This window comes from Calonectris borealis, chromosome W (assembly GCF_964195595.1).
Source record: "Calonectris borealis chromosome W, bCalBor7.hap1.2, whole genome shotgun sequence".
NCBI classification, from domain to species: Eukaryota; Metazoa; Chordata; class Aves; order Procellariiformes; family Procellariidae; genus Calonectris; species Calonectris borealis.
In genome coordinates, this window is record NC_134351.1 from 20,382,111 (window position 1) to 20,408,023 (window position 25,913).

At 44.8% G+C, this 25,913-nt stretch overlaps 1 protein-coding gene across 1 annotated transcript in view; it reads right to left on the reverse strand.

The window, feature by feature from the left end:
* Nucleotides 1-22,168, reverse strand: part of LOC142075010 (growth hormone receptor-like) — a 116,893-nt gene extending 94,725 nt beyond the window's left edge. The window contains exon 1 of the mRNA XM_075136002.1: nucleotides 22,122-22,168. Coding sequence (XP_074992103.1) covers nucleotides 22,122-22,168 — 47 coding nt within the window. The remainder of the gene's footprint in view (nucleotides 1-22,121) is intronic.
* Nucleotides 22,169-25,913: the final 3,745 nt, after the last annotated feature.

Here is a 25,913-nt window from a genome sequence, read left to right on the forward strand (position 1 = left end):
TGGCCTCACACCCTCTCCTGCCAGGAGGAAACATGTATGGGATTTCACTGTGTGCCAAGGGTGGATCCGACCCCACTGCACAGAGCCAGCTCAAAGCACAGGCTCTTGTAAGGCTAAACATAAGCTTTACTTTCAAGACGTAAAAGCGTGCAGTTCTTCCATGGATCCTTCCATGTACAAGTCAATATTACACTGCCTCAGTAATGTGCTTTGGTGTAAGATTAGCAACTATGTGTAATTTTTTAACCTGCTGCCATAAAAAATACAATTACTGAAGTGGATTTGTTAGGGAACTGTGACACTGCAGATCCAGTCCTTCGGGCAACGTATCAGATATGGTACAAGTATGGAGCACAGACTGTGCTGGGCAGAACTCTGTAAGATTGTCAGGATTCATCACCTAGTAATGGCTTGGGAGAGGGGCTGGATGCTCATGAGAACTTTTGCAGATACAAGCACATTCACATGGGGAGGGAGAAAAAAAAAAACAGCTAATAAACAGATCTCATCTAATACTCTGTCCTAAATCATGCAAGAATGACAAATGGATGTTCTCTCATGCTGTTATCTCAAATATTCCTGTTCGACTTATACTTCCTTGTCCGACTTTCTCAATTGAGCATTTCCCCTATTCAGAATAAGTGTGTTGCAGCATTAGAAGCAGTTTAGTGGTTAGAAATTTATTTTTGGGACAACAAAGCTCTGTTCCCTTCACACACACAATTCTGTAATAATGCAGCGAATCAGGACATACATATTTAGTATTGTGTCTGGGATTTAGGAACACAATTAAAATGTTCTTCATTTTTTGATTTTGAAGGTAAGCTCATGGAAGTTACTATTTCATCAGTATAGAAAAAGTCACCAGTATAGACAAAAGGTGATGTTGTGGTTAAGTCTTATTTATAACACAGATTTTTACTGAACTTAGGACATCTGGACCATACCTCATCTGCCAAGGATCAAAAAATCCTCATGTGCTCTTAAACCTCGAGAGAGAAATCAATTGGTCCAGTAGACTGCATCTGAGCAGAGATTATTTTTGTCCATTGAATGAATGTACTGTAAAATACAGACACTGGGGGGGAAGGATCAAGTCAGGACACATTTGTTTTTGTTCTACTGACCATTCTGTAAGAGGCAATGAATAGAAGCTGGTACATGTATCATATTTCACTGTGAAATACTGACTTTCCACATTTCAGCAGAACCAAGGAGGAATTTGCAAATTTTATTTCAGTTCATAGGTCTAACTAAAGAGATGATTGGTACACAAAGGAGAAAAAATGAGTATATAGCTTTATTCTGCAAATGCCTATCAGAAAATTCGTCTTCTTTTAACGAAATCAGAAGACAGAGAAGACAGACAAAATACATTAAATAAAGGCCCCACATTGTTTCAGCCGAATTTTAATATGAAAATAAACATTTCACTACCCCACACTTCCTTACACACTTCTTAAATAGGCACACTCATTTCCCATGGGACATGTAGGTAGCAGAATGAAAGTATTGCTGCAAGTAGGAAATGAAAGTAGGGAACAAAAGTGAAAACTTGATTCATTCATTGCCTTCAACAGTCAGCTACATTAGGAACTCAAACCAAATTTGGTAAATGTTAAAGAAAATGCCTTAACTAGCAGGGAAGAAGAGAATCTTATAGATGAGCTTGTGTCTGATAACACAGAGGATAAGAGACTGAGCCACATACATAGAAGTAAATAAACAGAAACCTGTGTTTTCCCTATCCAAAACCCATTTTTAATAAATAAAATGAACTTTATGGAAGAATTCTCTGAAAACTGATCATTTGAGTTCCAATTATATCTTATTTCAGATTAATGTCTCCATTAACAACAAAGTAATACCACTTATATCTCTCCAGTGCTTCTGCAAATATGGATATCTAGAAATTTTAAGTATGCAACTCCAAGAAAATGCAGAACTGTATCAGGGCGAAGGAGGATGATTATACCTTTAAACTGTAAGACAGGTATGACTACAGGCAACTATGCCATAGCCCTTTGGTTTAGTACCATATTCTAAAACTAACACTAGAAAGGCTAATGAAACATGGCTTGCAACTCTGTAGGTATTTAATTTGAATTCAGTAACACCTAAGTATGGAGCTAAAGGAAAAAAAAAGAAATTGAGAGATGTGAGAAATTTTCATTGAAAATTTTAACAGTTTTGTGCTGGTTTTGGCTGGGATAGAGTTAATTTTCTTCATAGTAGCTGGTATGGGGCTATGTTTTGGATTTGTGCTGGAAACGGTGTTGATAACACAGGGATGTTTTCGTTACTGCTGAGCAGTGCTTACACAGAGTCAAGGCCTTTTCTGACTCTCATACCACCCCACCAGCGAGTAGGCTGGGGGTGCACAAGAATTTGGGAGGGGACACAGCTGGGACAGCTGACCCCAACCGACCAAAGGGATATTCCATACCATATGACGTCATACTCAGCATATAAAGCTGGGGGAAGAAGGAGGAAGGGGGGGACGTTTGGAGTGATGGTGTTTGTCTTCCCAAGTAACTGTTATGTGGGATGGAGCCCTGCTTTCCTGGAGATGGCTGAACACCTGCCTGCCGATGGGAAGCAGTGAATGAATTCCTTGTTTTGCTTTGCTTGCGTGCGCGGCTTTTGCTTTCCCTATTAAACTGTCTTTATCCCAACCCACGAGTTTTCTCCCTTTTACTCTTCCAATTCTCTCCCCCATCCCACTGTGGGGGGAGTGAGCGAGCAGCTGTGTGGTTCTTAGTTGCCGGTTGGGGTTAAACCATGACAAGTTTATTTAGTTTGTTGTGGAAGCTGTTTTCATCCCACTTTTTCCAAAATTACTCATCAAACTGCCCTCTGTCTTTCTCTGATAACACTGATTTTGGCTAGGAGGTCAGGAGGGGCACCTGCTTACGGAGCCACCCTTCTGCAGCTGCTCTGTAGCTCAGGGAGAAGCGGTGACACGTTCGTATAAAATTAGTAATTATGGAAAACTGTTACTGCTCTCTCCAAAGGCCAGAACAAGACAGAGCAGACTAGGTTAACTTGTATTTGTTTATAGGAGCAGATCATAACCAGCGTAAGCAGATCAGTCTGACACAACATAAAACTCCCACTGAAGTTAATGGGATTTTTTTGTTCTAAATGAGTAAAAGATCAGTTCCAAAGGACCAGCCAGAGTCAAAGCAGGCTTCTGGGTGATACAGAAATGGTTCTAAATCATTGCTGGTTGCAACAAGAAAAAGCATCAGAGAAAGCTCAGCTGGAGCGAGTACTTCCCAGCCCTGCATTTAATTTAGAAGATGGAAGAACTGAGGTGAATAAGGATGGGAAGGAGAAGAACTGTGGAAAGCCAGAGGTACATTCAGTGGATGTGAACCCTGGGGAGATCTGTTGAATCATGAACACCACAGGATGTGCATTCAGAGCTTCTCCTAGCTAAAAAGGCTTCTACTGGCTACCCACAGCCAGCCGGCTGGTTGAAGGTACATGTTCTTTTCAAATCCCTTTTATAACCTCTACTCAAGAATTTCGAAGTGTATTTCTTATGAAACTTGTTGATATTGCCCTCAGACCCAACACGTAAGTCTTAAAATGCTTCCTCCATACTTCCAAATAGCTCTACATTTAACATATGATTATACTAAAAAGACTTGTTAAGGGGAAAAAAAAGTTTCTATTAAAAATTAATCCCATACAATTCTTTCATAACTTCAGTACCCGAGCAAAGAAAATCCAGATATCTAACACCATCATTGATCCAGCCTGTTTACACATCACACACCTAACGCTGTCTATGAAATTCACCTTCATTCTGCAACACGTTGTCTCAATCTCATCCACTATCTTTACAACAAGATTAACTGACATATTTTTCACATTTCACATGATGTACCCAGGTTACTGCAATCAAGGAACATGTGTAGTCCTGACACATATAATATAAAAATACTCTTTATATAAAGCTATATATATACACATACACACAAAGGCACAGAAAGGTATCATAAAACTTACCATCACTTGCAGAAAGTGAGTCATTTGCATAGACCAGTGCCAAAGTAAACAGCAGATGCCAAAGATCCATACCTCTAATTCTGTAATAATAAAAGACATAAGAGTTTCTTTATAAACTGATATTACTAACTAATATTACATGACATTTAAAGTATTAGCTAGTTTTATTGAATTTCTGATTGGATTTAAACCAGAAGTTTATTTATTTACTGCATCATCTTGCAGTCTAGGACAGATAGTAAATACTATCTTTATAAGAGAACTAGCTCATGGGTCTCTAGTTCATTTAATATAGAGGGGAAAAAAAAAATCAGTATTGTCAATCTCTAGCCTGCTTCCAGGGAGTAACCACAGTCCCCCCACAGCAGCCTTTGGGGAATGGTTCCCAATGAGTAGCCTAGTGTCGTGGTTTAACCTGGCAGGCAGCCAAATACCACGCAGCCGCTCGCTCACTCCCCCCCACCCCCAGTGGGACGGGGAGAGAATCGGAAGGGTAAGAGTGAGGAAAACTCATGGCTTGAGATAAAGACAGTTTAATAGAACAGAAAAGGGAAAAAAATAAGGATAATGATAGAATATACAAAATGAGTGATGCACAATGCAATTGCTCACCACCCGCGCTGACCAATAACCAAGTAGCGATCGCTACTTCCTGGAACACGCCTGCCATTCATATACTGAGCATGACGTCACATGGTATGGAATACCTCGTTGGCCAGCTGGGCTAGCTGTCCCAATTATACTCCCTCCCATCCTCTGCGTGGTGGTATGAGAGCTGTCCTTGGCAGGATACTTAGCAACAACTGAAAACATCAGTGTGTTATCAACATTCTTCTCATACTAAATCCAAAACACAGCACTAGGAAGAAAATTAACTCTATCCCAGCCTAAACCAGGACACCTAGGTTAAATGTGAAAGTAGGAGAAAAAGAGTATCTCTTTCAGGGAACAAAGAGATGATGATCCCCTTTCCAGCTCATGCTCCTCTGAAGCTGTGTTCGTCTTTGCAGGCCAGGTATAACGCTTCCCGGGTCTAGGACTACATGCAGTAAAAATGAGAGGAGTGATGCAGTCTAATAAGCCAACTCCCACACTAGAAAGTCAAATGGCTGTTAACAGAGAAACACTGGCTTAGTATCTACTGCCACCACCAGCAGCAGGCAGCACTCCAGGAGCGGAGAGAGCAGCAGTAGCTGTGAGGCAGCAAGAATGAGAGTAACCTGGGCTAATTCTCTGGTCTGTTTCCCACCGGCACCCTGCACAACCCTGAGCACATGCCTTAGTGCTCCTGCTCTGCCATGTTGCTCTTAGGGGGCTACCATGGAGGCTGTCTCACGTTGGAAACTTCTACCCATGTCATTTCTGAGAAGGCACCTTCTGATGGACCCAAGCACATCCACAGAAGCCAGCCACACAACTTCCAAGCATACAAGCCTTTACAACCCAAGCATAATCCAACAAGCCTTTACAACCTCCCCAGAAAGCACGCTCCTCCTTCTCCCTAATTCATCCACGCCACACACACATAGCCTACAACCTCATCACACGATCCTGTTTGAGGGACACTACTTTGCTCATGCCATTATCACCAGCATCTGATAACAACAGGGAAGGGCAGAAGCTGGGCTACGCTGGACTTGCGGGCAGTGCAGCCTTCTGCACAAAATTGTACCATGCCCCCAAAAGCTCATGAGGTGTCCATATGTAGTAGGGGGAAAACATACATACCACGGATTATGACCTGACAGTTTACAACCATGCCAATGGAGCACAGAGGTTACTAGAGGCCTTCAAAAGCAAAGCTACACCACCAAAATGAACATGAACACTGAAACAACAGTCAAGCATCAGCTTCTTGTTCTGTGGCATGAAATTGCCAAGATATACTGACACCCCAGCTCAGTGAGGCAGCAGAAAGAGAGTAATAGCTCCACTTTTACATTTGACCATAAATTGGTATGACAAACCTTGATTCTACACTGGAGAATTTTCAATTAGACATTTTCTTTTTTCATCTAACAGGAGAATAAATCAGTAGTGTACAAACAACCAAGCCCACTAATGAATAATAATCTCTAAGTGGGTGTTACTGATTAACACAACCAATGCTGTCAAATCTGGGTATCAACAAATAGTCAGTCTCCTAGTAGAGTTAGCAAAGTTTGAATTTAGTCAGAAATTGTAAAACACAAGCACACTGAGTATGTAAAACTATGTTACCACTGAATTTAAAAGACAATACCTTCCTTAATTTTCTTACCCCAAGAGAACACTGACTCACACTGCAGAAAAAACGTAATTATTACCAACTCCAGATTTCTCATTCATGCTGTTTAGTATAGAACTTGAAAATCAGAAGGTATTTCTCCCATCCTCACTAACACAACTGCTCAATAATTCTCAAGTTTCAGGCTCAGTACAGGAGGAATTTATTCCAACTGCTCTAGGCTAATAGAGTCTAACCTAGACCTGCAAAGGCAAGCCAGGAGACACCCCCCATGGCACCTGCACTGCCACAATGCCCGCGCACCCTGCAGCCAGTTTGAGCGGGCACAGGGCAGCAGGAATGGCACTGTGGGTGTGACTGGCTGCACGAAGAGCTGGGGGAGCTCTGGGGACCTGCCAAGCGCTGGGCAGGGCTTTCCCCTGGCCAAACAGACACGGGTCTTTCAAAAAGTGACTCACCTGTTCTCAAGTGGACAGGGAGGAATGAAACCATATGGTGAGGCTGGACTCACGTTAGCAAGGACTTGGGGCCAGTGTGAGAGTGAGGCAGCCTGGGGAGCAGGACCTAGGAGTAGTGGAAGGCTGCAGCTGCTGGAGAGCACATGGCTAGGAAAAAGTTCATAAAGCAATTACAGGCCAACAATCCTCCTACTCTCGGAGAGGAGCTACACTGGCACAGCATGAGGTTCACCGAGCACAGCTATGTTTTTAGCTAGCTCAATTGTTCCCCTGCTCAATCTGTATTCTTGTTTAAAGGATTCTTATTGTCTCATTAATAAATAAATCTTTTACAGAAATGCTTCTCTGTATTTGCTAATTCCTCTCCTCTTACACTATTTCTACCCTGTCAAACAGCCCCCCCTCCCCTTCAGCCCTTCCACTTTCTCCCTAAAGTTTTGTTTTCTCTTTCACAGGCCTGAGCACAATGTCACTTTATTTACAACCCTCCTGCTCTCTCCCTGTCACAATACCCAGACATCCCATGCTGCCTCCATATTCATACTTCCCTATTCTCCTGTGTTCACCAGCCTCTGCTGATTTTCCTACCACTATTCTCCAGACTTCCCTACTTCTTCCTGCCTAACAACAGCTACAAGAAAAACCCAAACCCTCACAGGAGTTCTCCTGTGAGAACAAATGTCATCAACAGTCAGTCATTCAGAGCACATCTGTGAACACAGTTTCGGTTTTCATAACCACACCGAACAACTCCGTGGTTGGACTGGGATCAGTCCCCACGTGCAGCCGTCACAGCATGGCTATCCCCTCCGTCCCTGTGCTGTGACTGGCAGCCATCTCAGCTTTGTCCAAGGAAGAGTGGTTTGACAGCCAGAGCACCAACCCAGGAGTCTGGAAATACATCCCAGAGCTCAACAATCATGCTGAACTTCAGTAAGGTCTTGCTGCTGCAGATAAAAACAATCCCATTCCAGTACTTCTCTTCCTCTTGCGCTGGCAGACTTGTTTACATACCTGCATGCGGTGAACTCCGTCAGGAAATTCTTCCAGTTAAAATGAATCTGTAAACATTTAATGTAACAAATCTGTTTGCTGACTGGGTTTATCAGGACTCCACAAAGACGCACCGTGGGAGCAGAGCCAGGGCAGCACAGACTTGGGAGTGAGCAGCCAGGGCAGAGGGGAGGACACAGCCACCCCTCCATCATCAGCAGCTACCACTTGTTTAAGAGCAATTCTATAATTATTGTGACAGTTCCTGCTTAGCCACAGACCTTGACTAAAACATCTAGCTGTCTGAAATGGGGCACGGGATTAATTTAGGTTCCTAAACCCTAAAGGTGATCAAAATCGCTGCTTAATCCCTTAGTTTTCGCTAGTAAAATGCAGTATAGAAACAAATGATGCTGCTTCTGTGGATTGTCACAAATGCCACTATCTTGGCAAGGCAAAGCAATAGAGGGTCTCTGCTCTGCCTAAATCCAAATGGGATCCTCCAATGAGTTATCCGTCCAGAAAGTTGCATGTGGGAGAAAAATCCAACAGGTATACTCTGAACATGCCCAATATGGACAGGACTGAGCTCAAAAATGGTGAATGCTCTCATTTGAAAATACAGAAATTATGGTTGGGCCATGCTCCACCCTTTGTACAACAGCCTCTGGAAACAGCAAGTTGTGCTACCCTCCTCGGAGCTCAAACCCAGAGCCCTTGGGACAGGGCTCATACTCAAGGTCTCTCCCAGGCAAAAGGGAGCTCTGCAAGAGGTTTGAAGCACCAGGGACTATGTGACCTCTCTGCATGCAGCACATATACCAAAAGCTCTGCTAAGCTGCAGCTAAGGCTACCAATTCTAGAAGTATCAGAGGCCAAGGGAGCTACACCGCCATGGCTCCGGTCTTGTGGGAGAAAATCTGGTGCAAAGCAGGAGCTGCCCCATCACGATACCACTTTTGGTGGTACAGAAAAAAATCTCTGAGAGAAGAGTCCTCTGAAGCTCCATCTGCCACACCATCAGACAACTACTGCCTTGCAGGAAGCTCTCACAAATCTGTTTTGTAACCACCTGCTGCTGTTCCTCTAAGACACTTGTGCAAGCTCGCTGCCAACAAGAACAGTATTGTTCAGAGGCTGCAGTAACCTAGCAAGAGACAGCTTCTCTATTGGTTTTAGGACAAAACTGACCTTTTACAATCTAGTAATATCTACGTTCCAACACCTACCCCTGTATGCGTATGAAAGACAAATGCCACTAATAAAGTCCCTGTTATTTAACAGAAAAAAAAATTCAGTGTCTGCAATACACACTATTCTAAGGAATAATAGCCTATATCTTACCCAACTCCAGCAGTTTGCAAGAACAGAGAGCTAAAACCAGAAAAAAAAATTACACCAGCTGACTGTCCTCAAGGCAGCTGAAACTTGACCACAGGAACATTTGGCTAGAGGTCAGCTCAGGCTAATTGCTTCAGTACAGAAAGGGAGCCAGGAGTTAAAAAAAGGATAAAAAAAATTCCTGGCCCTGTTGGAGTAAGGTCAATCACAAGTGATTTTAAACATGACACCTCTCCAGTGGGACCTGAACATAGTCAGCATAAACAGGGGAAACAGGGCTAAAAAAAACCCTGAGAAAAAAAATTGTTTAGTTACAGCATACTGAGTGGTATGCATCTACTCTAGTCAGGTAACAATGTTAACAGTCAGAGTAAACCTTATGGAGTTTTGCTTAAAAATAAAACTGTTATTTGAAATGAGATCTTTACGATTAGATAGCTCCTGAACCTGAAAGGACCTGAAAGAAAAGGAGAAGTGTTGTGGTTTAACGCAGCAGGCAGCCAAACACCACACAGCCGCTCGCTCACTCCCCCCGAACCAGTGGAATGGGGGAGAGAATCAGAAAAAAAAAAGTAAAATTTGTGGGTTGCGATAAAGACAGTTTAATAGGACAGAAAAGGAAGGGAAAATAATAATAATAATAACAACAACAACAACAACAACAACAATAATAATAATAATGATGATGATGATGATGATGATGATAAAAGAATATACAAAATAAGTGATGCACAATGCAATTGGTCACCACCCGCCGACCAATGCCCAGCCACTTCCCGAGAAGCGGTGTCCCCCCTGGCCAACTACCCACAGTTTATATAATGAGCATGACATCATATGGTATGGAATACTCCTTTGGCCAGTTTGGGTCAGCTGTCCTGGCTGTGCCCCCTCCCAGCCAGCAGGGCATGTAAAGCTGAAAAGTCCTTGGCTAGGGTAAGTACTACTTAGCAACAACTCAAACATCAGTGTGTTATCAACATTATTCTTATAATAAATCCAAAACACAGCACTATACCAGCTACTGGGAAGAAAATTAACTCTATCCCAGCTGAAACGAGGACAGTATCCACCCCTTATTCCATACCATCTATGTCATGCCCGGGTCTCACATTTCCCAATACATACCAATTAATCACCACCACTTTTCTTGTCATTTTATATATACACACAGATATCATTCCCTTAGTCTATGGGCCATTCCTCTAAAATGTTCACTGACTTCATTTAGTCCATGACTTTGGGCTCCATCTGTCATAACAGTCTTTCAGGGTAGGAGAGATGGTGTGTGGTGTTGGATTGTGGCATCCAGAAGCCAGTTCTGGTTCCATTATCACTGCGCTTAGCCAGTTCAATGAGCGCTGAGCTCGTCCGGTTCTATTATCGTTGGACTTCACTCACTTTCAGCAGAGTTCGTTATTCATTAATCTGGGTGATTCTTACTGCAATACCGTTGATATGACATATAGCAACCATAGAAGTGATGACATACAGTATTATATAGCAATTAACATCATACAAACCAGTTCATTGGCTATTCTCACCCAAAATCAAATCCCCTTGAGGTACACACCGGACTTCCCCATCCTCCCGCATTACCCACCAAGTGCACCCAGGTCCCTGAGCAAAAGCAAGCCCACGGATGGGTTTTCCCTTGCCAGAGGCAGGAGTAACCCAGACTGTCTTCCCCAGCAAGTTTTTAATGTGCAAGACAGGGACTTTATTCCCCTCTACAGTACGTAAGGGTTTTGATTGGGCAGGGCCACCTCGATTAACAGATCCCCTAGTGTTGACTAACCAGGTGGCTTCTGCTAAATGTGTATCCCAATGTTTGAATGTCCCACCACCCATTGCCCTCAGTGTAGGCTTTAGCAGTCCATTGTATCGTTCGATTTTCCCGGAGGCTGGTGCATGATAGGGGATGTGATATACCCACTCAATGCCATGCTCTTTGGCCCAGGTGTCTAGGAGGGTGTTTCGGAAATGAGTCCCGTTGTCTCACTCAATTCTTTCTGGGGTGCCATGTCGCCATAGGACTTCCTTTTCAAGGCGCAGGATGGTGTTCCTGGCGGTGGCATGGGGCACAGGGTATGTTTCTAGCCATCCAGTGGTTGCTTCCACCATGGTGAGCACATAACGCTTGCCTTGGCGGGTTTGTGGGAGTGTGAGCCCATCTATATGTTGCATCTCTTCCTTGATGGCCCGAGGCGTCACGGGCCCACCGAGCTATAAATAATTCACCCTTATGTTGCCAGTCCAGATCCACCTGAGCCACTTGGATCTTAGCAGCCTGGTCCACCTGCTGGTTGTTTTGATGTTCTTCAGTGGCCCGACTCTTGGGTACATGAGCATCTACGTGATGTACTTTTACAGTCAGGTTCTCTACCTGGGCAGCAATATCTTGCCACAATGCGGCAGCCCAGATGGGTTTACCTCTGCGCTGCCAGTTGTTCTGCTTCCACTGCTGCAACCACCCCCACAGGGCATTTGCCACCATCCATGAGTCAGTATAGAGATAAAGTACTGGCCATTTTTCTCGTTCAGCAATGTCCAAGGCCAGCTGGATGGCTTTCACCTCTGCAAACTGGCTCGATTCACCTTCTCCTTCAGCAGTTTCTGCAACTTGGCGTATAGGACTCCATACAGCAGCCTTCCACCTCCGATGCTTTCCCACAAGGCGACAGGACCCATCAGTGAACAGGGCATATTGCTTCTCGTTTTCTGGTAGTTTGTTATCCAGTGGGGCCTCTTCAGCACGCGTCACCTCCTCCTCTGGGGATATTCCAAAATCTTTGCCTTCTGGACAATTTGTGATCACTTCCAAGATTCCTGGGCGAATGGGATTTCCTATTCGGGCCCGTTGTGTGATCAGTGCGACCCACTTACTCCATGTAGCATTGGTTGCATGACGTGTAGAGGGGACCCTCCCTTTGAACATCCAGCCCAGCACCGGCAGTCGGGGTGCCAGGAGGAGCTGTGCTTCAGTACCAACCACGTCCGAAGCAGCTCGAACCCCTTCATATGCTGCCAATATCTCCTTCTCAGTTGGAGTGTAGTGGGCCTCGGATCCTCTGTATCCCCGACTCCAGAACCCCAGGGGTCAACCTCGAGTCTCCCCTGGTGCTTTCTGCCAGAGGCTCCAGGTAGGGCCATTCTCCCCGGCTGCGGTGTAGAGCACATTCTTTACGTATTGTCCTGCCCGGACTGGCCCAAGGGCTACTGCATGAACTATCTCCTGTTTAATTTATTCAAAGGCTTGTTGTTGCTCAGGGCCCCATTTGAAGTCGTTCTTCTTCCTGGTCACGTGATAGAGAGGGCTTACGATTTGACTGTAATTTGGAAAATGCATTCTCCAAAAACCCACAACGCCTAAGGCCACTTGTGTTTCCTTTTTGCTAGTTGGTGGGGACATGGCTGTTATTTTGTTGATCACATCCATTGGGATCTGACGACGTCCATCTTGCCATTTTATTCCTAAAAACTGGATCTCCTGTGCAGGTCCCTTGACCTTACTTTGTTTCATGGCAAAACCGGCCTTCAGAAGGATTTGGACTCTTTTCTCCCCTTTCTCAAAAACTTCTTCTGCTGTGCTGCCCCATACAATGATGTCATCAATGTATTGCAGGTGTTCTGGAGCCTCACCCTGTTCCAGTGCGGTGTGGATCAGTCCATGGCAAATGGTAGGGCTGTGTTTCCACCCCTGGGGCAGTCGGTTCCAGGTGTACTGGACGCCCCTCCAAGTGAAAGCAAACTGTGGCCTGCACTCTGCCGCCAAAGGGATGGAGAAGAACGCATTAGCGATATCATTTGTGGCGTAGCACTTGGCTGCCTTTGACTCCAGTTCATATTGGAGTTCTAGCATGTCTGGCACGGCAGCACTCAGTGGCGGCGTGACTTCGTTCAGGCCGCGACAGTCTACTGTTAGTCTCCACTCTCCATTGGACTTTCGCACTGGCCATATGGGACTGTTGAAGGGTGAGTGAGTCACTCCTTGGCTCTCCAGACGATGAATCAGCTTATGGATGGCAATCAGGGAGTCTCGGTGGGTGCGATATTGCCGCCGGTGCACCGTTGTGGTAGCGATTGGTACCTGTTGTTCTTGGACCTTCAGCAATCCCACAACTGAAGGGTCCTCCGAGAGACCGGGCAAGGTGGACAGCTGTTTAACTTCCTCTGCCTCCAGGGCAGCTATACCAAAAGCCCACCGGTACCCTTTTGGGTCCCTGAAACACCCTCTCCTGAGGTAGTCTATGCCAAGGATGCACGGAGCCTCTGGGCCAGTCACAATGGGGTGATTCTGCCACTCATTCCCGGTTAGCCTCGCTTCGGCCTCCAACACAGTTAACTCTTGGGATCCCCCTGTCACTCCAGAAATACAGATGGGTTCTGACCCTTCATAGCTTGATGGCATCAGGGTACACTGTGCACCGGTGTCTACGAGAGCCGTATACTCCTGTGGGTCTGATGTGCCAGGCCATCAAATCCACACAGTCCAGTAAACCCGGTTGTACCTTTCCTCCACCTGGCTGGAGGCACGGCCCCTCTAGTCCTGGTCATCGTATTCGCTACCCACCTCTTGCAAGTACAAATCAGAAGTCCCTTTGTTAAGGTCGGAAGTGGAATCAGCCCTTCTACTCTGTCTGGGGAACTGCTCGCTGGAGACTGGAGCAGCAGTTTTCCTGGAAGAAGCGCCTTGTGTGGTTGTTTTTCCTTGCAACTCACGTACCCGTGCCTCTAGGGCTGAGGTAGATTTTCCATCCCACTTCCTCATGTCCTCTCCATGGTCACGCGGGGAAAACCACAGGGTGCCCCGGGGTGTGTACCCACAATATCTCCTCTCTTGAGCAGGGGGATGCTTCCTCCTAATGGCTGAGATACTGGTCTGTACAGGTGGGTAGTAGGACATATCCTCTTTGAGTTGCTGGACCTCCTGAGACAGTTTCTCCACAGCAGAGACACAGGCCCGTAGGGAGGAAGAGAGACTTTCTCCATATTGCCAGAGTTGGCCAGCCAATTCATCCACTTTGTTCCTCTCCATCTTTCCAGGTCAGTATTGCCAATGAGTTTGCTTGTGACGCTGGTGCGCTCCATACAAACTTCCGCCACATGGGTCGGGTGCACTTGACTTCATCTAGATCTTTGGATAACTGCTCATTGTTCAGGTCATCATAAATCACTTCCAGCACGGCTAATTCCCTCAGGTACTGGATCCCTCTCTCCATGGTGGTCCACTTGCCTGGGTGGCATATAACATCTTCCTTGAAGGGATACCTTTCCTTCATGCCTGACAGGAGTCGCCTCCAGAGGCTGAGGACTTGTGCCCCTTGTCCAGTCACTTTGTCAATGCCCCCTTCCCTAGAAAGGGATCCCAGCTGCTTGGCTTCCCTACCCTCTAATTCCAGGCTACTGGCCCCGTTATCCCAGCATCGGAGCAGCCAGGTGACAATGTGCTCGCCTGGACGACGGCTGAAGTCTTTTCGCATATCTCGCAGCTCACCCAGGGATAGGGATCGGGTGGTCACCATCTCATTTACGGGTTCTGCCTCTTCCTCCTCCTGTTCTTGTGATGGCCCTGGTTCATTTTCATCCCTTACTAAACGAGCTGATTTTCTTGTGCATTTCCTTTTTTGTTTAGGGGCGACTGAAACCGGCATGGGTTGGTTCTCTGTCGCAGGGGGCAGAGTAGCTGCCGTGCCTGCCGTGGGGGGTGGGGGAGCCACAGGGCCTGTTGCTTTGTAATCAGATGCAGAGACCTTTTCTTCCCCTTGAGGGTTCTGAGTGGTGTTAAACAGGGCTCGGTAGGCACGGGTCAGGCCCCAGCACATTGCAGTGATTTGTGTCTCCCTAGAATTGCCAGGGTGACAGCATACTTTTTCCAAATATTCTACTATTTTTCCAGGATTCTGCACTTATTCAGGGGTGAAGTTCCAGAACACTGGGGGTGCCCATCGTCCTAGGCATTTGCCCATGCTATCCCACGTGCCCTGCCACTCATAACTGTCCAGCCTTGGGGCAGATTTCTGGATGACATTCTTAAATTGCTTATTAACCTCGGACAAAACCAAAACAATATTCCCAAGGAATACCAATAGATGTATCTTAACTACCCAGGGATGTTCAAGGGACTGACAAGTTATTTTAACGTAGGAGATGATATCATAGAGGAAGGTAGTGAGGGTGCCATTCTCTATTTCCTCCATAAAAAATCTCTCAGAGGAAGAGGTATAATTGCTAATGGTCTCCATGAAGTGGTACCCGAAATACAGTAGCGGCTTCATTACGAATCCCAAATACCAAATAACCCCCAATGCCAGCATTTTAGTAACAAATCTCCCAGGCAAAACATCATTAATCCCTGCAGAGCACAGCAGACTACAAAACCCAACTCCAATCTTTAACAGGTACAGTAAAAACAAGAGCATGGTGCAGAACTAAGTAATATGTTAACAGATACAAATTCCTTAATATGCTGTAATTAATCTGTTGTTATCTCAACCCTTCGCTGCCCCACGTTGGGCGCCAAAAAGGACTGTCGTGGTTTAACCCCAGCCAGCAAATAAACCCCACGCAGCCACTCGCTCACCCCACACCTCCGGTGGGATGGGGGAGAGAATCGGGAGGGCACAAGTAGGAAAACTCCCGGGTTGAGATAAAAACAGTTTAATAATGGAAATAAAACAAAGTAGAACAGTAATAATAACAATGAGAACAACAACAATAACAGAATACACAAAGCAGGCAATGCACAATGCAACTGCTCACTGACCGCCGACCGCCTGTCACGAATGGGGGGCGAGCCCCCCCACACCCCTGGTTTTTATACTGAGCATGATGTCACATGGTATAGAATACCCCATTGGCCAGCTGGGTCAACCACCCCGGCTAGGCTCCCCCCCACCCCACAGCTTCCCCTGCACGTGGCAGGGCATGGGAGGCCGAAAAGAGAAAACAAAACTCCCCAGTGCAAGCACCACCCAGCAACAACCAAAGCATCAATGGGCCATCAATGCTCCTCTCATACCAAACCCGAAACACAGCACACCCCCCAAGCTACTGGGAAGAAAGTTAACTCTGTCCCAGCCGGAACCAGGACAATTACCAATCAAATCAGAGTAGGATAATGAGAAATAAAAATTAAATCTTAAAACACCTTCAGCCCACCCCTCCCTTCTTCCTGGGCTCAACTTCACTCCCAATTTTCTCTACCTCCTCCCCCAGCGGCGCAAGGGGACGGGGAATGGGAGTTGCGGTCAGTTCATCACACGTCTGTGCTGCTCCTTCCTCCTCAGGGGTAGGACTCCTCACACTCTTCCCCCGCTCCAGCGTGGGGTCCCTCCCATGGGAGACAGTCCTCCAGTAACTTCTCCAACGTGAGTCCTTCCCATGGGCTGCAGTTCTTCACAAACTGCTCCACCATGGGTCCCTTCCACGGGGTGCAGTCCTTCAGGAACAGACTGCTCCAGCATGGGTCCTTTCCACGTGTCCTTTCCATAGGCTGCAGTCCTTCAGGAACAATTCTCCAGCATGGGTCCCCCACGGGGTCACAAGTTCTGCCAGCAAACCTGCTCCAGCTTGGGCTCCTCTCTCCACGGGGTCACAGGTCCTGCCAGGAGCCTGCTACAGCGCAGGCTTCCCACGGAGTCACAGCCTCCTTTGGGCGCATCCAGCTGCTCTGGTGTCGGGTCCTCCATGGGCTGCAGGTGGATATCTGCTCCACTGTTAACCTCCATGTGCTGCAGGGGGACAGCCTGCCTCACCATGGTCTTCACCATGGGCTGCAGGGGAATCTCTGCTCTGGCACCTGGAGCACCTCCTCCCCCTCCTTCTTCATTGACCTTGGTATCTGCAGAGTTGTTTCTCTCACATATTCTCACTCCTCTCTCTGGCTGCAGTTGCTTTTGTGCAGCAACTTTTTCCCCCTTCTTAAATATGTTATCACAGATGTGCTACCACTGTCGCTGATGGGCTCAGCCTTGGCCAGCGGTGGGTCTGTCTTGGAGCCGGTTGGCATTGGCTCTATCGGACATGGGGGAAGCTTCTGGCATCTTCTCACAGAAGCCAGCCCTGTGGCCCCCCTGCTACCAAAACCTTGCCACGCAAACCCAATACAGGATCCAGGCCTCTTTATGACAGTGGTAATTCTTTCAGGCTATAAACACTTTTCTCAACTACAGTGTTAATTTTTCCTAGGCTTTTTTTGCGGTGGTTTTTTTTTTATTATTTAGATAACAGTTATCCAAAAGACAAAGTTCAACTCTTTGCTTTGTTATTTGTATAATAAAATGCAAAGGAAAGTGAGAGAATTTCTCCGTATGAGCAAAAAGTATATTCCAGTTTGTTTAAAGAAGTATAATGCATCAATTTAATGTCATATATTATGATAAGAAAGGAAAAAGAAATGTCTGAGTCTGTATCTAGAACCAAGCCCCTAGTAATATCTACTATAAAAATGTGTTTTTACCCAAAGAAAAACATTTCACTGAGGTAATTATTCACACTTTATATAAAGAGATTAAATGATATTCCCAGTGCTTTAAAACATTTCTGTGTCAGTGTAAAAAGAGAAAGAAAAAGAAAAAAAAAGTAGCTCATCAGTGTCTTGCTAGCACTAAAGTTTAAATTCCATCAGGACTCAGCAGTGTGACCCCAATCCAGCAAAGCAGTTAAAGACATCTGATTTTAAGCAGGCAAGGTTATATATTTAACATGAGAACATGGCTAAGTAATTCCCCTAGCACAGCCAGAGCGCTTAGCACCTCACAGAAATGATGAAGAAATGATGAAGCACAGGAATTGTGGTGGAAAGCAACCTATGTGACATTACTGGGAGTTTAGGCTGGAACATGAGGAAAAACCAACAAACAGGATTATTCACATGCTTAATATTAAAGAAGCTTCTTATATGTGCTACTGGATTGCTACTGTACCACAGGCCAATTCTACTGCTCCAGTTGTCATTTTCTTTGGAAGCCTTCTCCTGTGTGTTAGTATCTGCATATCACATGAATTAAAAAGCATACTACCTAGTACTCGGGCAAGTATAGTCAATTAGGTTTCAGCACACTTATAAATAAATCTGTATCTGATCTCTTGAGCTTTTCTGTAACATGATCAATTGATCATGGACAGAGATGGCTGCTGCAAGAGAAGTTACTACAAATGATGAAGCTTCTGCTGACCTCAGGTGAAACAGGGTTTGGTTATAGCCAAGCATTTATGAACAAAGCATCCTCAATTACTTCTAATCACTTTGAACCCAAACCTGCCTTCCAGACCTCAAAGAGTAATTTCAGGAAATCAGGGGGAGCAGGGGTTTCATTTTGAATAGTATTTATACAAAAAACTTTCTTCCAGGGCAATCTTGAAGAAGCTGTAAAATTTAAGTTCAAGACCCTGGTATTTATCCTAGACTAATGGAACTACTTAACAGTTCATTACTATGGGACAAATGAATTACATGGTTTAATCGCATGCTAAATCATTCATGTGCTGCTAATCAGATTAAAGACTACACAACAAAACCTGTATGGCATTTAGGAAGTCATTAATTTAAATACTGGATTAAGTGAAAGATGGTAAATGACAGACAAAGGACTGGAGCAGGATTTCTGGATGGCCACTCATGACTCAGAGTACTCACATATTTACTATCATTTGGTCAACATACAAAGATTAATCAGCTTGACAGAAGGTATAGCTGTAAACAGTGCATTTTAAATTGGTGCAATTTTGTATGTCCTGAAGTTCATATCAGTTTAAGATATGATTTATATTGATTTGCATCTGTAATTTACAGATTGAAGCTAACTTTAAGTCTGGTTTAAACTGATGTAGAGTTAACATACGAGTGCATCTATTCAACACAACCGTTTTTCAAAATAATTTCAAGTAAAATTCTCTGTTTAAGAAGTCCTCTGTTAATGAGAAACAATATGATTGCAACTGCTTTCCATGTGTCCTCTGTAAGATCATACCAGCATTGTCCCCTGGCCCTATTCTCTGCTGATTTGTGCTTTAAGTCCATACAAATCTGAATATATAAGCTGTGTGTATCTACTAAAAAAGTAGCTTACTGCATTCAACAACTGCATAAAACACTTCGTATAGCCATGTACAAAGATTTTGAGCTAGATCGTTAATTGTGTAAATCAGCACAAAGTTGAAAGAAATACCGAATGATACCAGCATGGGGAGAAGATTATTCAGTATTTTTACATGCAGCATTGCCAAAGCAAGTTTTCATGAGGTAAGTAATAACTTGTGAAGAAACACTGATCTCTGTTCAAACCTTTCATAAAACTGTAAAAAGTCAGTTAACTTCTCCCTCCACTTGCATTGGTAAGATCTGGAAATTAAAATACCCAACTTTTAAGCTTAAAGTATGTTTTGATGAAGCATCTCACATACAAAAATAGACTATGTCCACACTTACCAAAATGGTTTAAAAACACATCAGCATTTTTAGATACCATCCAAACAGGATCTCTAGAATCTTTATACTGAACCAATCACTTCTGATACACATTTTTATGATACAGCTGTCAATGACACTTTTTAAGCCAAGAGACATAGATGTATGCTGTTAAGTTATTGTTTTAATCAGAGATTTTCCATGGTTAGTGTGTCCAGTATTTCCAAATACAGAGAGAGAAATCAGCTCATTTCACTACTTGAATTTATTCAAAGTCAATGTAATGTGTATACTGAGTACACTATTTTTTAAGGACTTCAAGCAACTTTTCTTCCAGATCACAATTTGAATCATATCATGGCATTATTTTAGCCATTTCAATTATCACAGGTCCTGAAACAATTCTTCACAAGGAAGGAACAGAAGTGGGTTTTGATTTGTGTGCACATGCTTGCACACACTGAATTCACACATATGCACACACGTATATTTGCGCTTTGCTGAAATACGAAGGTGTAACTTTACTGGTATTCAGCTGATTATTTGTAACCCCATGAGAGGGGGAGGTTCCACCCCATGAGGCAGGTGAGCGCAGGGTAGAAGACAAAAGATCTGATGATAAAGTAATATGGGAAGCCTTGAGGAAAGCCTTTTTCCCCCCCAGAGAGAGGTCAGAGGTCAGAGGATATGTGACACGGGATCCAGGACAGGCTTGGAGAGTGAGTTGGAGATGAGAGAGTGATTATTAAGGAAGTGGAGACAAATGGATTGCACAGCGGGTGATCAAGCCAGCCTGACTTTTAAGGGGAATAAACTGAACAGCCATGCCTGGTAATCTCTAGAGTTAGTGACCTGTTTAACAGTTACTAGTTTAGTGAAGATGAATATCTCCCAGTTAATCTTCTAAGTGGGCAACTGCAGCTAGCATAGCACTATAAGGAAGACTATATTCTGGAATAAGCAAGGTAAAGAGAGATGCCAGGTTGCAATTAGAAATTCACATTGGAACCTGAAAGAGCTCAGTCAGTCCCAATGCCCAACATTTCCTCCAAGAAAACCCTACCAACGAAGAAATTAAGAAGTGTCTGCAAAATAAGCAATAGAAACAGCCATACTAATTTTAAACATAATTTGCCAAATTTATTTCTAAAAAGGTCTTTTAATGCTGTCAGACAATGTTTTCCATCAGCAAATCCTGCGGTGGGGGTCAGTGGCATTATCCATTTTACAGATGGGGAAACGGAGACATGGGAAGAGGAGCAGCTTGCCTGCATTTACACCACAGCCCAGCAGCAGAGTAAGGCATGGATTGCAACCCTCTCCAATGTCTTACCTACCACAGAACATTACAGAGTCATGTGGATTTACTGCCAGCCATCTTAGCATCACGAAATAAAGCTGTAGTAGATTAAAAAAAACCCCAAAACAACAAACTAATAGTTTGCATTAAGAGAGAAAGAATTGCAATTAAGAGAAAGACCAGCTCATCTGAAACTCTCAAGCAACTAGCAAAACTTTCTTAATAAGTGTATAGCTCTATTTTACAAACAATAGGAATGAACTATGCTCTTTAGCTATGGTAACTATAAGAGAGCGTGGTGGATGTAAACCTCTCCCTCCACATTTACCACTCCTAAAATGTCAGAGACTAATACAATCACAGTTCTACGTTGTAACCTTTGTTTTTAGATATCACAGGTAAAACACATGAACTCTGAATTGATCAACTTCAAAAGGGATACTCTGCAATGTGCACTACAAAAAACAGAGCTGCTCAGTGCAAGGCCAGCTGGCTGGCTGCGGAGAGCGCGTCTGCTTCCACTGATGCTAGGACTCCCTCCCCTGCAGGAACTCCATCATGTTGCCAACTATCTGATTAAGAAAGTGAAACTTTGGAGCAGATTCAACTGGTTTTTATTAAAACAGACTAATGCATTCACATTTTTTCTGTTACTGTTATTTTACACAGGACCATGAAGAAATAGATGTTTACAGAAAAAATTCACAAGATATCTGTCCTGAGGAGCACCTGAGAGCCTGAGCCTTCACCCACCACTATCACAAATATTGCTCAGACTCATAATGATTTCGTGAGGGCTATTCACAAAAATAAATCCCATACCAATCTAGATCTTAGGACTTATATTAGACACATAGTACAATAAAAATGAGCAGACTAAAGGGGAGGACGTTGCACTGTAGTCACAGAGAGTTTTGTAAAACCCTGCCGGGGGCCCTCCTGGTCTAGCATGATACCAAACTCCTCTGAAGCCTGATCAGCAGTCTTGCCTCAGTACCCATTTTATACTGAAATAGGGAGCAAGGCTGCTTGCAAGGGAGCCTGTCAGCAAAAGTCTTAGCAACTGGCTCTCTCCCCTTTAATCAGCGTATCAGTAATCATCCCACTCAACACTTGGCCCTGTGGACTAAACTGCAGTCTTTTCAGTCTCACCCATGTGACCATGTGTGGAAACTGTCAGCATAGAAGGGAAAGAGTATGACTGTTCCTTTTTGTGGCTCTTACACTGAATAAGTTTAATATCACAGGGAACTTAATTTTTAGAGAGATAAAAGGCTTCCATTTTTAGAAAAACCTTACCATATTAAAAAGTCTTTTTTTTTTTAAGAAATCATTAATGATATCATCTGCTCCTAAAATGTATATGACACTTACCAATCACACTTGAATCCTGTGTAAGCAACCACGTCCACAATAAGCATGACGAGACTGACTGCTCTTAGGTTCTACTACAAAGTAGTAGAATTTTTAAGGAAAGAATGCAACACATTCATTTAGGATAAACAAAAACCTCATTCAGAGTAGAACACTATTAATGTGCAGATGAACATTTCCCACTGTGCATAATGCATTAAATGTCTCAATTTCACAGAAGAGGTGAGCAGTAAACTTGCCTCCAGATGACCAAGTCTAGGGCTGGTATTGCCAAACATGTATTAAAAGGTAAATATATAAAGGCTCAGCCATTAATGGATCTACATGGGGACAGTTATCACATGTCAAATTCTTAATCTAAAACTAACTTGGTATAGGTAATATAAATTACAGACATGTAATTTTCAAGATATCTGGTCAGCATAATATCCCCTCCACTATGATCAAGTTATCCTTGGAGTAAGTTAGTCCCTGTTCCCTGTGCCAAAATGTTAATTAAGTCTAGTTAGTGGCAAATACCAAGTGAGAAAGCACCAGAGAAATTATTTTTACCAACCAGGGATCCACTATCCCAAGTCCAGGGTCACACTTAAATGCAAAGGGTTTGAACTCTCCCTTGATAATGCAGCGTTAATATGGAATCAAATATGACATGCGCTGTGTGAGTAACAGCATTTCCTAAGGATCGGGATGCTGTGGTTGTCCTGGTTTCGGCTGGCATAGAGTTAAATTTCTTCCTAGTGCTGTGTTTTGGATTTAGTATGAGAAGAATGTTGATAACACACTGATGTTTTCAGTTGTTGCTAAGTATCCTGCCAAGGACAGCTCTCATACCACCACGCAGAGGATGGGAGGGAGTATAATTGGGACAGCTAGCCCAGCTGGCCAACGAGGTATTCCATACCATGTGACGTCATGCTCAGTATATGAATGGCAGGCGTGTTCCAGGAAGTAGCGATCGCTACTTGGTTATTGGTCAGCGTGGGTGGTGAGCAATTGCATTGTGCATCACTCATTTTGTATATTCTATCATTATCCTTATTTTTTTCCCTTTTCTGTTCTATTAAACTGTCTTTATCTCAAGCCACGAGTTTTCCTCACTCTTACCCTTCCGATTCTCTCCCTGTCCCAGTGGGGGCAGGGGGAGAGTGAGTGAGCAGCTGCGTGGTATTTGGCTGCCTGCCAGGTTAAACCACGACAGTCCTTTTTGGCGCCCAACGTGGGGCTCGAAGGGTTGAGATAACGACGCATCTGACCCGAACGGGTTAAAACAAATTCGTTATAAGCATTCATTATATCAGTTTAGTAGTCGCTGGTCACATTGTTGGTTTATTTGCCCTCAGAGTTGTTGGTTCTGTTCTTGGAGTTTTGCTATGTAGCACCTTACTGGCTGTCTATACTGCTGATTATCAGTATTTATGTGGGGTTTGTCATCTCTGGGAAATGGATTAAGGTCATCGCTTTGCTACACTGTGTAACACTGCCTTATGGTATGATAAAATTATTGATAAGGAGCCTGTACTCAGCACTGCCATCATTCCTGTTCTTCGGGAGCTATCTTTCGGAAACTATTGGTAATTACACTTAACTTAACTTATTGGTAATTACAATTTACGGGGGAGACAGCTTCCTTCCCCTTCCCCTTCTCCTCCAGGCTGATTACAGTAGCTCTTCAGGATTTTGAATATCTTTGGGATGTTCAAACCAGCATGTTCCTATTGCTATGTCTCCTGAATGTGTTTCAGGCCTTGTTTAAGGTTAAACAACTATTTAAGAATACCACGCAGAGATCTGCCCCGAGGCTGGATAGTTATGAGTGGCAGGGTGTGTGGGATAGCATGGGCAAGTGCCTAGGACAGTGGTGACCTCCAACGTTTTGGAGCTTCACCCCTGAACAAGTGCAGAATCCTGGAAAACTAGGAAAATATTTGGAAAATGTATGCTGTCACCCTGGCAATTCCAGAGAGACCCAGATTACTGCAAGGTGCTGGGGCCTGCCCATGCCTACCGAGCCCTGTTCAACCTTATTCAGAACCCTCAAGGGGGAGAGAAGGTCTCCGGATCTGACGACAAAACGACGGGCACTGCAGCTACTCCAACCCCCACGACGGGCACTGCAGCTACCAAAACCCCCGCGACGGGTACTACAGCTGAACCAGAGGACCAACCCTTGCTGGTATCCGTCGCCCCTGCACATAAGAAGAAATCTTGGAAGCGGAAGTCAGGTCGTTTAGAAAGGGATGATGGAAAAGCAGGGCCATCATGAGGAGGGGAGGAGGAAGAGGAAGAACTCATAAACGAGATGGAAACCACCCGATCCCTATCCCTGAGTGAGCTGCAAGATATGCGGAAAGATTTCAGCCGTCGTCCAGGCGAGCATATTGTTACCTGGCTGCTCCAATGCTGAGATAATGGGGCCAGTAGCCTGAAATCAGAAGGGAAGGAAGCCAAACAGCTGGGATCCCTTGCTAGGGAAGGGGGCATTGACAAAGCAATTGGAAAAGGGACACAGGCCCTCAGCCTCTGGAGGCGACTCCTGTCAGGCATGAAGGAAAGGTATCCCTTCAAGGAAGATGTTATATATCGCCCAGGCAAATGGACCACTATGGAGAGAGGTATCCAGTACCTGAGAGAACTAGCCATGCTGGAGGTGGTTTATAGTGACCTGGACAATGACCAAACGCCCAAAGATCCAGATGAAGTCCAGGGCACGCGACCCATGTGGCGGAAGTTGGTACGGAGTGCACCAGCGTCATATGCCAGTTCGTTGGCAGTACTGTGCTGGAAAGAGGAAGAAGCACCAACGGTGGATGACGTGGTTGGCAGACTCCGGGAATACAGAGAAACTGTCTCCTCCTCCCTTGTCTCGGCTGTGGAGAAACTGCCCCGGGAGGTCCAGCAACTCAAAGAGGATATGTCCTATTCTCCACCTGTACGGACCAGTATCTCAGCCATTAGGAGTCAGCGTTTTTCTCCTCAAGAGAGAGGATATAGAAAGTACACACCACGGGGCACCCTGTGGTTTTACCTGCGTGACCACGGAGAGGACATGAGGCACTGGGATGGGAAACCTACCTTGACCCTAGAGGCACGTGTACGTGAGTTGCAAGGAAAAACAATCACACAAGGGGCTTCTCCCAGGAAAAATGCTGCTCCGGTTTTCAGGAAAAACCTGTCTCATGACAGTCCAGTTTCCAGTGAACGGTTCCCCAGACAGAGTAGAAGGGCTGATCTTACTTTGGACTGTAATGAAGAAATTCTTGACTCACGTTTGCAAGAAGTGAGAAACGGATACTATGACCAGAACTAGAGGGGCCCTGCCTCCGGCCAGGTGGAGGAAAGGGACAACCGGGTTTACTGGACTGTGTGGATTCGATGGCCTGGCACATCAGACCCACAGGAGTATAAGGCTCTTGTAGACACCGGTGCACAGTGTACCCTGATGCCATCAGGCTATGAAGGGTCAGAACCCATCTGTATTTCTGGAGTGACAGGGGGATCCCAAGAGTTAACTGTATTGGAGGCCGAAGTGAGCCTAACCGGGAATGAGTGGCAGAAGCACCCCATTGTGACTGGCCCAGAGGATCCGTGCATCCTTGGCATAGACTACCTCAGGAGAGGGTATTTCAAGGACCCAAAAGGGTACAGGTGGGCTTTTGGTATAGCTGCCCTGGAGACGGAGGAAATTAAACAGCTGTCCACCTTGCCCGGTCTCTCGGAGGACCCTTCTGTTGTGGGGTTGCTGAGGGTTGAAGAACAGCAGGTACCAATCGCTACCACAAGGGTGCACCG